The following is a 14,756-nucleotide window of genomic DNA, read 5'->3' on the forward strand; positions in this document are numbered from 1 at the left end:
ATTTGGTAAGAAAAAAATTCACAATTAACTTTTGATACTGAAACTGACAAGACTGAACTCCCATCCTATATAGTGTGACTGTTGAAATGGACACAGTCAAAACTGCCCAAGAACACCATTCAGGGGAAAGATGAAATCTGGTGTATGTACATGGACAGGTGGTCACTTGAGATGGACAGTATGTCATATAGGAGACATTTGGTAAAGAAAAAAATCCACAACTTTTGATACTGAAACTGACAAGACTGTACTTCCATCCTATATAGTGTGACTGTTGAAATGTCAAAACAGCCCAAGAAGACTACTCGGGGACTGATAAAATCTGGTGTGTGGACAGGTGGTCACTTGAGATGGACAGTATGTCATATAGGAGACATTTGGTCACACAAAAAATTCACAATTAACTTTTGATACTGAAACTGACAAGACTGTACTTCCATGCTATATAGTGTGACTGTTGAAATGGGCACAGTCAAAACAGCTCAAGAAGACCACTCTGACATGGAACTAAATTAGTAATAAAATCAGGCATACATGTATGTGGACAGGTGGTCCTTTATATTAGAAACTGCAGGTTTGACAGTACACATCCAGCAGACACTATAGGTCACCAAACAAATCCATGATTTCCCATTGATACTGAAATTGACAAGATTTATTTCCATCTTACAGAGTAGGACTGTAGAAAGAAGCTTGACACAGCTGTTACAGACCATCAACACAGTTGAGAACCGCCCAGTCCATTTCCCTGTCCATACAATACGATACGGGACACATTTTACCTTTGATATGGAAACTGACCTTCTGCATGTCTATTTTGTTTGTTAACAAACTTTCATCAGGTTAATAGCTTCTACTTCCTGATTTGGCATCTCATACTCTCTTGGTGACACTCAATTCTGACCATTGACTAAATCCTATATATGAGAGTATGGAAATTTATTACAAAAATATGAACTGAGGGAGTGGTAAAGAATAGCCACAAAGTCTAGAGTAACACATGTTTAACACTGTTGCATCTTATTCAAGCAGTAGGGTATATAAAATCAACCACTGTTATCAATAAACTTGCAATTTTCATCAAAAGTTGACTAAACTCAGTCAGTGGTACAGTGCACGTAAAACATGGTAATACTATAACTGCTCCACTTTTTAAAGTTACTACTTTGAGAAAACTATAACGGCATAAATCGGACAACTTATTTGTCATCTCATGATGTGAGCCTTGAAATTAAAAACATTTTTACTTTTTTCTAACCATTATAAAAAAAGTCAAGTGAGAGAAGCTACTATATATAAGACATGTAAAGCAATGCTATATATTCCTAGGAATAAAAAGCTAAGCATAAAACACTTTTGTATTAATAAATTTATTACTTGCATCAAAACAAGTAAAACTGACTTTAACTAAGTGACACAAAGCATGTGTAAAGTTGTGTGTAACTGTTCTCTTGTCTTTCATGGCTTCAGAATATCCTTGTTGCAAACCATTTCTCATTGAGAGAGAAACACAGAGATATTAGCGGTATAAATCAGACATCCCGCTTGTCACCTGACGATGTGAGCCTTGAAACTAAAAACATTTTCCTTCTTTTTAATCATTATATAAAACTCAAGTGAGATAAAGTACTATAAAAAGTATTAGACATGTAAAGCAATGTTATATATTGCTAATTAGTAATAATAAAAACTAAATATAAATTACTGTTATATCAATGAATTTGTTACTTGCACAAAAACAAGCAAAATTGACTAAGTTTAACTAAGTGACAAAAAGCATGTATCAAATTGTGTGTAACAGGTCTCTTGTCTTTCATGGCTTCAGAATATCCTTGTTGCAAACCGTTTCTCCTTGAGAGAGAAACACAGAGATATTAGCGGTATAAATCAGACATCCCCCCTGTCACCTGACAATGAGATTTTATGTCGACTATTGATCGGAAGTGATACAAGTCGGAGCCGGGCAGGCAGTTGTCACTCCGGGTAACACATCTCCCTTCCAAAGCCCGGCAGAATTTAGTTCCGGACGCGGATAATTGAGAGAGATCAATTGGGATAAAGTGGCGGACGGAGGAAAGGGGGAAGACGTTGCTAGCAACAAATTCAACATGACAGAATGTTTAATTTAGTGCCGACTGCTCAGGAACAACTGTCAATATCGGGCCATCCCGGCCCGCGCCAACAAAGGTGCTGCGAGAAAATCAATTACGCCTTGAACTTCAATAACGCGGTGCCGGCCGCTCGGGGGGCACTTGCACACACGTAGCGATTTCCCCCAAACAGTTAATAAGCTGACATAACAGACCCTCAAATGATGAAACCGTCTCTGGAATGAGCAAACTGTCGGTTAAACTCCTTTTATTGCTCCCCCCGTGACAGATCGGTCCACACAGCGTGATCACTATATTGCGCCGGCAGTCGTTTACTTTACATATTTTTCTCATACCCACTTGTCTTCATTGGCGCGGAGTGTCAGAAACTTTCGGTTATTGCTCATACACTGGGAATTTATTTATGGAAATTTCCTCGCAAATAATAATGTTACCAATATCGAGGAAACTATCTTTCATACCACCGGGTGTTAATAAAGACCGCTGACACTATTCAGTCACCTCCATAATCCTACAGAAATGAGCACATCACTCAGACACTTGGTTCAAGAGGTCACCGTTTTGAGTAGCGGGGCAGGGAACATGAAGAGTGTTCGATAACTTTAATAGTCCAGACATCGTCGGGCCCGAGCATGATAGGCACTGACGGCTTCTACGCTCTGACAGGGAAACTTCTGCGGAGGAGACTCTTTTGAGAGATAACGTTTCACAACTGGACACATTCACTTACTTTAATAAATTTATATCTGGCTGTCAATTACAAATGGCCGAGGCACGTTTCTACTTTTCCGCAATGACTTTTTTCAGGACTATTCGTCCTTTAGGCAGAAGTAAAACTTCCAAAAAGTAAATAATGATGCTGTTACTGTAACTATTGAAACGTTTGCGATGGTTTTGTTTTCAGTTTTTGTGGTGACCTGCGACACAGCAAATTTGTGAAGAGTGTTCGATACCTTCAATACTCCAGACATCGTCTTCGGAGTAATTTTTGCAGACTGAGGAAATTTCTTTGAACAGATAACATTTCACAACTGGACATGCACATTCATTTATTTTAACAAATTCATATCTGGATGTCAAATACAAATGACTGAGGCAGTTTCTCTTTCCGCAATGACTTTTTTCAGGACTATTCGTCCTTTAAGCAGAAGTAAAACTTCCAAAAAGTAAATAATGATGCTGATACTGTAACTCTCAAAATGTTGGCGATGGTTTTGTTTTCACAGTTTTTGTGGTGACCTGCGACATAAAATGAAATCGAGACACAGCACATTTGTGAAGAGTGTTCGATAACTTAAATAGTTTTCGGAAGAACATCTGCGGAGGGAAATCTTTTAGTCAAACTCAAAGTCAAAGAAACTCTTTCTAGATAACGTTTCACAACACTGGACATCAACTTACTTTTATATCTAGCTGTCAATAACAAATAGCCGAGGCAGTTTCTTTATTCCTTAATTACTTATATTCAGCCCTGTATTCAGGTGTATACAAAACAACTTCTACATAACTAAAGATGCGAATATCCTAGTTCTTTAAGTTACTAAGTTTTAAGGTGGAGATGTAGGTCTGCTTCGTGTAGAACTGCCCAGTACACAGGACACTGATTTGCATCACAAAGGACAGTAACTTTTCCTATGGTATTGTCCTACCGTAGGAACTAGCCAAACATGATTTTGATATGTGTGACATTTGCATACGATCCTTAAATGATTTGTGACTTTGATATGTTTGTTTGCTTGTTTGTTTTAGGATCTCCACCACTATTTTTATACAGTCCGCAATAATTCATATACAATAAAATGAAACATAAGCAACAAAACTGTACAATTTGTGAACAGAAAAAATAACAAAATCAACCCTTTATTGTACTTTATTATATGTGGTAATTCATTCCAGTTATGCTGAAGTGAGATGTCACTCAAAATATCCAATAATTTTTTCATCCAGTTATAGAGATTGAATTGTACATTTGAATATGATGCATGAAACATGATAAAAGGAGATTTGAAGTACCTTGTTCTCTCCAGGTCGGCAGTTTTGCTGTCCAGATCTCTGTTCTTCTGTTCCAGCTGCCGGTCAGAGGAAGTCAGTCTCTCCTTCATGTCTGCACACTATAACGGTACAGGGTAAAAAAGTAAAGTCATTACATTCGCCCAAGGCTCAAAATTCATTTTTGGGATTAGGTGCATTGGTGTACCAAGCTTAAAAAATTGGGTGCACCAAAAATTTTTTGGGTGCACCACTTAAAATTAAGTAGAATGTCAGAAAAACCTAATAATAAAACTTAGTTACAAGCTATCAAATCCTTAAACAAGTACCATGACAGACATTTTTATTATCTTTCTAACACTAAGATGTCAAGAATATGATGTATACTAGTGTACTTTGATATCTTTACATACATAAGCCTATGAAAATATTTGAGTGCACCCTGTGCACCCACAGAAAATAATTGGGTACACAGCTCCAATTTTGGGTGCACCTGCACCCAGTATTTCGAGCCCTGCCTTCGCCAGAACGTTATATTTGAAGTGTGTCTGTGTGTCACAGCATAACTCTTGGAGCCTTGGATGGATCCTGTGATACTTGTTTGGTGGGTAGGGATTAGGAAAACAAGGTCAAGTTCGATAATGCCGCCCCTCCCCTAGCAGCTTGCTAAGGTACTGCAGCTGAAATGCCCTTTTTGATCCCCTACCGACTTTTTGTTGAACTGCAGGTGCCAATTTCCTTTCCTTTTAATGGGAATAACTCGAGCACGTGTTGATGGATCGTCATGATTTTTGGTAAGTGAATGCTTATATTCTGCAGAATTCACAAAATACAGGGTTGAACATTCAAATAAGGCCACACCAATCTAATTTGTTGGTTCTCAGATTTTAGATGGATAAAATAATATGCTTTAATAAATGGAAAAAAATAATGAGAACAAAGCCAGAGAAACAGATTCATGCCTTGGTGCACTTACTTTATTCAGAACTAAATACTGTGTTCAAGTTTTCCTCCATGCCAGTTACTTTTTTGATGTCTGCTTGCTATATTTTCACTTTAAAAATCCGAGAACCAACAAATTAAGATGGTCTGGTCTCTAATGAACATTTTCCTAATCAAACAGTATAGTCCAGAAGTGAAAACTTTAAGCGATCTTGGAAAGTGCAAGAAAGTGACAGCCAAAGCCGCTACATGGCCACATGCAGGACTGACTCCCACTACTATTATCAATATATCAAAGAAATGGATTATTTTGATCATCATATTTGGCAAAACAAGTTTACAACTGTACTGCCTTGAATGTGGAATGTTGTAAAAGGTTAATATATTGCTTGAAGTAAATGAAATTTTGATAAGAAACATTATTGTCATAATTATATTCCTCACAACATGGTACGGTCACCCTTCTTCTGTGGCTCCAAATGTAGAGTTACAATCATTATGATAACTGTACATGTAAGTTATACAGACAAACTGTACATTGTGTCAAGTGACCACTTCTACATAACGTTCACCTGGACAATGCAACCACTTTTTTGGCGTTCCCTTAGATAATGTTTCCCATTGACACAAGCTAATATAAGAGTCCAATGTCTATAGTGACCACCCATCCACACAGACCAGGTTTTGTTGGTCTTCTAAGTGGTATTTTTCTAAGGTAGTCTTACTCCAGTTATACACAGTCTTGTAGAAGTTGTCAGAAAGTTATGAGGATCCTTACAAGGATTGATCTTTTTGAACAAAAACAAAATACATAATATGTGTAATGAAATACATGCTTGTTCCTGGTGGCACAGTCACACAAGCATTAAGAATGTTCATCAGTCTGCCAAGTGGTCTTCTTGGGCAGTTTTGACTTTATTTTTATTTAGTCAGTAGACTTATGGAGGTTGTTAGAAGATAGATCATCTCAGACCCTCATAAGAATTGCAGGGATAAACAAGTCCACTAGCCCTATAGTCCCGGGCAAGTGAAAATGCCAATCGGGCAAGTGCATGTCCTTCCCCACTTGCCCGATCGGACAAGTTAGCTTTTCTACATTGAGTGAGATTTTGATGTGCTTGCTACTTTTCAAAGTCATGGCATCAAGCATTGATTAACACAGAAAATAGAGCCAATAACAAAAACTCCATTGAAGGCCATGAATATAGATAGAAAAATGTCATTTACATTTCGGGCAAGTAAATTTTTTAAGTACTTGCCCGATAGGACAAGTCAATTTTAGAAAACTTGTCCAACCCTGAATTGACTTTTAAATTGTAAAGTTAAGAATACACTTCGTGTACAACCCATGCAATAAGCTTGTTCCTGATAGTACAGTGACAACATCTGGGCAGATTTTGTTGGACAGTCTCCTTTTATTTCTATAGAGTCAGACTTAAATGTTCGAAAATTGTGCAGATCACCTGTGAGGTTACAAGAACTACATGTGTACTCTCTTCAATGAAAAAAATGCGCAATCATAGAGTAGGCACTTTTCCTCACGATCCGATGAATGAAATGCAAGCTAGTTCCTGACAGCACAGTGACAACTCCATCCTGGTGCTTCTGCACACACGAAACAGGTGCATGGGGACACATTCTGTCTGGAAGAACGGCTTATGTTAATTATTGAAACGGCAATCGATAAAAGTTGTTTGGCATGTAACTAATGTTGACATTAATCTTCCTTTTGTGGGACTGCCCGAGTCCCAGCGTGACAGCGTATCAAACCTACCCCCCCTGGGGACCTCGCAGCCTGCCCTGCCTTTGTCCCATTGTTCGCAGCAGTATTGTCCTGTCTATTATATCCTCGTGCCCCATTGTGCCGCGACACATCTGCCCGATTTCACGGGTCCCCGGAACAATTGACACAGGAGCGCACGTAACGGTCGTCTTGCTGTGCGCGGCTCGCCGCCCGGGTGCCCTTAACGGAGCGCGCAGATGGACATGTATCGTGTAATTGCTGACATCGTGTCGGCAATCAATGCCAAACAAAAGGGGTTTGCAGTTCCGGGCACAAAATGAAAAGGATTAAGAAATTAAAACATGCTTACGTGTGGGGATGGGGAGATTACGCTCAGTGACTTATGTTCTGCAGAGTCCACTTTCATTACATCATGTCTACAATGAAACTCAAACAAAAGGTACAATTCTTTAATTTGCAGTTTCAGACACAAGACGACAAGGATTAAAGAATCAAAACAGGCTAACATGAACATTTAGCTTAGGGACTTATTTTTTGTAGAGTCCACTTTCATTTAACTACATCATGTCTACAACGAAACTCAAACAAAAGGTACACTCAGTCTGTAATTTACAGTTTTACACACAAAACGACACGGATTAAAACATCAAAACAGGTGCATGTAGAGCTGAGTATATCAAGCCTTTAGGGACTTGTTTTGTAGAGGCTACTTTCATTGCATTTACACATTGTTTCTGCAATCAAACTCTAACAAATGGGGGCACTTCTTTTTGTAGCTTCGGACACAAAATAAAAGGACAACAAAATTTGCTCATTTGCAAGTTTGAGCAGGTTTTTATTTTAATTAAAGAGCCACTTTTGCTACAATAATCATTACAAATTACATTAGACAATCGAACCCCAACAAAGTACACTTTCGTTGTAGTTTTAGACACATATTCAAATGACAAGGATTGAGATTTTAAAAATATGCTTATGTGCAGGGCTGAGAACAAGATGTTTTATAGAGTTCACTTTAAAATTTGTTACATTTTTACATTAATTTATGTCTGTGATCAAACTCAAACGAAAGATGTCACATATTCTTGCAGGTTCAGACATTATAATAAGCTTAGGATAAAAATTGGCTTGTGCGCAAGGGTAAGAAGATAAAGCTTGACGTGTGTTTGATTAAGGCCACTCTTGTGCGATCAGCCCAGATTTGTAGGCTTTGTCCTGACCTTCTGTTAAAGAAGAAATCAAACAATGGCTTAAATAACTCCCAAATAGTAAATAAATATTACAGTGTGAAATGCACAGGGTGCCTACAGTAGCTCAGTTTTGCTTTGGCCTGCAGAAGAAAACAAAGACACAGCTCCTGGACAAGCCATAAACAGACAATTAAAATCATCCATTTTGGGTGGTATCAAACCTATGGATTTCAGTTCCATCTTCATACATTCAATTTTGTATTTACCTATTGATGAAATAAGGAACATGTCTTTGAATCTGTCAATATGAAAAATTGTTTTAAGCTTTGCTACATGAACATACTTAAATGTAGATCTGAAACAAAAGTCATAATACTAATTCTGATCCATATTTCATCTGGTGTATCCGTGACCATGTCATGTTACATACTGTTACAGCAGTATATCACAAATTTAGGACACAATGATTATCATATTTATGTACTAGGAGACACATTGCTCAATATTTTGATTCAAGAGCAATAAAATGAAATTATGATAAAACATTAACTTACAGGAATATGTGTCAAATTTCATCCCCAATAAACATAATGGCCAAAACAATAATCGTACATGAGCCATCATCGTGCATTACGGTGCCATTAAATGGGTCATTATCTATAATGCGAAAAGATGCAATTTAACACACAATGCCAATCTGTAATTTAACTATAATTGAACCTTTACTAAAAGCAAGATTTGGAGTGTCTGATTTTTCTAAAGTAGTAAGCCTATATATAAGCGCACAAGAGACCTCAACATACGTAACGTCAGTAAAAGATACAGTATTTAATAATCGAGTTACGCATATACTAATTTAAAGTCTTTGAATTTGGATGTCAGCGCGCAATTTTTGTTGTGGATTTCTGCAGTTAAAGTCAAACAGAATGAAATATTAATTTTGCAAAATTGGTTAGCATATCACCGTATTGTTGAGCAAATTGGCTGAGAAGGAAAAGAAAAATGTCCTCAACCTTTAATTTGACCTAACTGCTTGCAGTATATCATATCAAATCTACTTTAAAACCAAAATGTTTGCCAGGTGACACAAAGAGCCTTGATAATATCAATTAGCAATACATTCTTCCAGAACTTTGTTCTACAATTTGACTAAAATTAGACGTTTCTATTTTTTATTTTTTTGTCCTGTACTATGCACTTTTCACAGGACCATGATCCACCGTGACTTTAAATTGGCAGTATGATATACAAAGACCTTACTAATAAGTGCCATATTTTAAGGACTTGTTGTAAGATTTACCAAAAATCATATCATTTTTCTATTTCTTGTTTTCTATTTGTTTAATCCTGCATTCCATGTCCCTATGAGCAGGTTAACAAAGATCCTTACTAATACATATTATGTACATGTATAACATTTTCAGAACTTGTAAAATTTTCTCAAAATCAAATCATTTTTCTATGTCTTGTTTTCTATTTTTTCATCCTGTAGTTCATCTCCCTATGAGCAGGTTAACAACAATCCCACTAATACATATTATGTACATGTATAACATTTTCAGAAGTTGTGCAATTTGCTCAAAATCAAATCATTTTTCTATGTCTTGTTTTCTATTTGTTTGATCCTGTAGATCGCGTCCCTAGTATGAGCAGGTTAATACAAATCCTTACTAATACATTATGTGCATGTAACATTTTCAGAACTTGTGCAATTTGCTCAAAATCAAATCATTTTTCTATGTCTTGTTTTCTATTTGTTCAGTCCTGCACTTCAGGTCCCCATGAGCAGGTTTACACAACTCCTGCTGCGATAATAGAGCCAAGCTGGCATGTAATTCCCTCCTGAGCGTTTACCCTTGGCTGCTAATTCTGAATGGGCCTGACCCTGGCCTCCCAGTCTATTTAACTCTGTTCCCATAGTTTGCTTTGGACCACCTCTCCAATTGGCATTTGGCCTTTCCTTTTGGGCAAGTTCACCCCGGTTACCTGTCCCAGTTCCGTTCCCATGCACGCAACAGCGCGCTTCGTGTGGGGAAATGTCGGGTGCCCTGACTACAGGACTGAAGGGACGTGTTGCAAGCGCAAGGGCAAGTTCAAGTACATGTTTGTCCCTAGATTGTTGCTTAAGTAAATCCACTATGTAATTGCTTGTGCCAACATTCTTTTAACCATTGCCAAGAAGGTTATATTTTGGGCATGTTTGTGTGTACATGTGTGTGTGTCAACTGCATAACTCAAGAAGCCTTGGATGGATCCTGATGATATTTGGTAGGTGGGTGGGGGTCAGGAAAACAAAGGTCAAGTTCAATAATGGTTGCCCTAGTGGCTTTTTAAGGTACTACTACAGCTACTAACGTACTACTAAGGCACACCATGCTTTCCCAACTGAAGGTCTAAGTTTTGATTTTCAATATATACAAAAGGTGACCTTGGCTTTGTTTTGTAGGTCAGATCAACAAAGTTTTACCATCGCATAAACAGTAAGAACAAAATTCTTTTACCAATATTCATCTTAACAGCCTTTCTTTGTGGATATTGACTAAATATTCGTTACCAGTAAGCAGGAATCACATCATAGTATCACAAATAATGGATGTTACTCTGACAGAAGGACAGAATGGCTTTGTTTTCAGAGGTCATATCATCAAAACACACAAAACCAATATCCATTCTGTCTGTCTTTCTTTGAGAATATTGACTGACTCTGTGTTGAGCAGGTCAATCACTTACAGATCTGCATGTGCTCAGAAACCTGTGCATACTACAGGGAGAATGCGGAGGCATAATTGTGAGTGGACAAAGGCAGCGACGGGCCCAAATTGACCCATTCATCACGACTGCGTCTTTTACTGTTAAGTACAGTTCCTCTCGACCAGCTGCTCTGGACGACCATTTCCTTTTGATCTGTCCTGTCTGGGACCGGAGGTCCCTCTAGTAATGTGGGGGTATTGCTGTGGTTGGAGGGATTGCATCCATACCACAAAAGTAACACAAAAATATTTCGTTTTCAAAAGCATAAAGTATAAATCCTATCATTTCTTCCAGCGAGTATTGCTGTGGTTGGAGGGATTGCATCCATACCACAAAAGTAACACAAAAATATTTCGTTTTCAAAAGCATAAAGTATAAATCCTATCATTTCTTCCAGCGAGTATTGCTGTGGTTGGAGGGATTGCATCCATACCACAAAAGTAACACAGAAATATTTCAATTTCAAAAGCATAAACTATAAATCCTATTATTTCTTCCAGCAAGTATTGATGTGGTTGGAGTGATTGCATCCATACCACAAAAGGAACACAGAAACATTTCACTTTCAAAAGCATAAACTGTAAATCCTATACATTTCTTCCAGCCATCAGCTGCTTTGCTGTACATTTGTAGGACATTTATCAGTCTGTAGTACATCTGAAGTATGCATTCATCAACAAACAAACTTAGAGGAATCCTCCATCAGAATTTCACAAAAGTAACATTAAAAAATCTGGATACAAACCTTTACATTGAGAATATATGACACAATGTAATATTGTATAATAGATAAAAAAAACTCACAAAAACAAGAATTTCATCTACATGAAAACTGATATCCCTACTGTGGTACTATAATTGCGGAGTGGTAGAGATTGCATTCTAGTTTACACACCACAAATTTACACAAAATGAACATAACAAAAAGTCTGGATACAGACCTTCCGATTGAGAACATATAATCATAGTAAAAAAAGGTTTATCTAATAGATACAGTCGCACATTATGCAATCCCTAATGTGGTACTATTGCTAATTTGTGCAGATTGACTTCGAGTTTAGATTACTACAATGTAAAAATAAAAAGTGTGAAAAATACCTTTATGTTTCAGATGTGTAAAAAATATTAAAGTAGACCAAGAAATCTATTTGTACAATCATGCATATAAACTATGTCATATGCAATGGTGTTTGCACCCTATCTACAAATTACAATATCATGCCTTTTCCCTTGCAACATAACAGGGAGAAGTGAAAAAGCTGTCAGCGGAATAGAATGGACCTACATTGTGCATTGTACACACATTGAAATAGGAGAAGGTGGGTCAAAATATTTGAGACTATACATGTATGCAACCTCAATCATTGAATGGACACAATTGGTATATTAAATTTTGAATGAATTTGATACCACAAATAGTTCACTCTGTGCTCTAATTTTATTATTTGGCTTTTATCAAGATCTCAAATCTTGAATGTGTAAAAGCAAACTTTAGGCATTTACTGGTACAATATATGAAATTTCATTTTAGGATAGGAGAGCAAAAGCTTAACTTCTGCACAACAAATATTACCAAAATAGGACACCCCTGGTCAGTAGATAATGATAAAAACATGAACTATGAAACTAGGATTGGTTTATTTGGAGGGGTATCTTAGCAAGGTGTCACTCTATATTTCAGTTTCAAAAGCATAAAGTCGAAAATCCTATCATTTCTTCCAGCGAGCAGCTGCTTTGCTGTACATTTGTAGGTTACATCTGTTATAATATAGTCTGTAGTACATCTGAGGTATGCATTCATCAACAAACAAATCTAGAGGAATCCTCCATCAGAATTCTGTAAATTTGTCACCAAAATGTGAACAATATGCCACTTAAGTCATCCACAGTTTTTGAAGCTTTTTGCCTTTGCATTTACAACGGGTGGCTCCTCTTTAATCGGACTAACTTACTGCTCTCAGTCTGTTTTGATGAGCTGGGTGAATGTCGCAGGAAGCTCAGAACGATTGCTCTTGCACAACAGGAATTGTCATTTTATGTGGAAATCAAATGTTTTCTTGATGTTGAAACTGGTTCTGGTTCCCTTCACAATATATCACCATGAAATGCCATTATGTCAAACATAATTGTCAAGTTAGTATCAAAGGCAGAAATAAACAACGAACATAAGCTGGTACATGTACATTGTATGTAAGTTTTTTTCTGGTACATTGCATCATTATGAACAAGACAAAAATGTTATTTCCTAAAATTTGCTGTGGCACAAAGTTCAAAATTATTCTGGAGAGAGTTTATAGCTATGCATGCAGACTCTGAAAATTAAACAATCCAGGTTTAATGTTTGGAATCTGGCTAAGATGAATTTGACATCATCATGATGTCTTCTAGAATTTAATCAATGGCACTCAGTTACATTTTTGTACATTTCATTTTTAGTAGTATAGTATTTAAGAGTAACAGTCAGACATTCAATATTTGAGTTGAGTATTGAAAATATTGTTTTGGCTAACAATAAAACATGTTATTATGGAACAAAACAGCTTCCTTTATGTATGACACATGTACATGATGGATCAAAAAGCTGTTACCGTCTGCACAGTTGACTGAGTTCCTTTTAAACAGCCTTTGCAGTGCATCATTGGCTTTGGTTCGATATATCAGACAAGTAACAGGAACATAGCAACGACTTAGGAACAACTTTGGCCAGCTTTTTTCAAGGACACAGAATAATTTTCTTTGTCACCAGCAAGCATTTCTTTCATACCATTGGTGATTTAATTTTCCTGTGAATTTTCTCTGTTAAAAATCTCCCATTGCTCTACTAGAGGAGAATACATGTATATTGGTGCTTGTTATGGTCCAAATATTCTGTCATAGGTATTTTTGACTATGAATTATTCTTTAACATTATTCTGCTTATGATGTGCCATATATTGTTAGTTTTTTAATACATATTGGTACAATTTACATTCAATAACATGCAGATATGACAGTACATGAATTGCTTGTTGTTGACACGATTCTAGACTTTGTGTGTAGGTTTACTGTACCGGGAAATTCACCTTGATTTTTCCAAAAGACTTTGTGCAATAAACAGTGAACCATGACTTTAATGTCCTGTTCTAAGGACCCTTTCTATAGTAGCATGTACATCAGGTGAGTGACAACACAGCTAGGATTCAAACTAACAACTTCTTGATACGACAGTTGCTGATCTAAAGATTTTTGCTGAAAAAAAGGTTGTGCATGCTATCTGAAACTTCTGACCAATTTCTAAAATCTATCCAGTTCCTGGAGCAACTGTTCTTGGAAGGGTCACCTAACTTAACTACTGGACCATGCATGGTTGTCCCAGACATACATGTATAAGGAACACCTGGCCACTGATATACAGTCAAACCTCTACATAAGGACAACCTACATGGCCACTGAGCAACTGTTCTTGGTCCAGGGGTAGGGTCACTAAACTACTGGACCATGCATGCTGTAATTCAGCTTGACCCAGCCATGTGTAATTACACTGATGGTGTGACCAGCACCACGGCCAGCCACTGTCCTGGTCCAGGGGTAGGGTAGGGGAACTGTTCTTGGTCCAGGGGTAGGGTCACTAAACTACTGGACCATGCATGCTGTAATTCAGCTTGACCCAGCCATGTGTAATTACACTGATGGTGTGACCAGCACCACGGCCAGCCACTGTCCTGGTCCAGGGGTAGGGTAGGGGAACTGTTCTTGGTCCAGGGGTAGGGTCACTAAACTACTGGACCATGTATGCTGTAATTCAGCTTGACCCAGCCATGTGTAATTACACTGATGGTGTGACCAGCACCACGGCCAGTCACTGTCCTGCTGGGAGGGGCAACTATGGGGTCAGCTGGGCCGATGGGGAACACGGGGACTTCAGAACCAAATCCTGTACAGTCAAACCTCTACATAAGAACCACCAAGTGCCACTAATGATACAGATATATAGTCAAACCTGTACAGTCAAACCTGTACATGAGGACCACCAAGTGCCAATGATATGCA

The 14,756-nt window shown here is 37.6% G+C and overlaps 1 protein-coding gene across 5 annotated transcripts in view; it reads right to left on the bottom strand.

Moving 5' to 3' along the window:
* The window catches only part of LOC118409293 (centlein-like), a 105,509-nt gene that overhangs the window by 69,040 nt on the left and 21,713 nt on the right, over window positions 1–14,756 (bottom strand). For all 5 annotated transcript variants that reach the window (XM_035810200.1, XM_035810199.1, XM_035810197.1 and 2 more), the window contains exon 11: window positions 4,125–4,222. In XM_035810200.1, coding sequence (XP_035666093.1) covers window positions 4,125–4,222 — 98 coding nt within the window. The remainder of the gene's footprint in view (window positions 1–4,124; window positions 4,223–14,756) is intronic.

Source organism: Branchiostoma floridae, chromosome 2 (assembly GCF_000003815.2).
Source record: "Branchiostoma floridae strain S238N-H82 chromosome 2, Bfl_VNyyK, whole genome shotgun sequence".
In the NCBI taxonomy this organism is placed as follows: Eukaryota; Metazoa; Chordata; class Leptocardii; order Amphioxiformes; family Branchiostomatidae; genus Branchiostoma; species Branchiostoma floridae.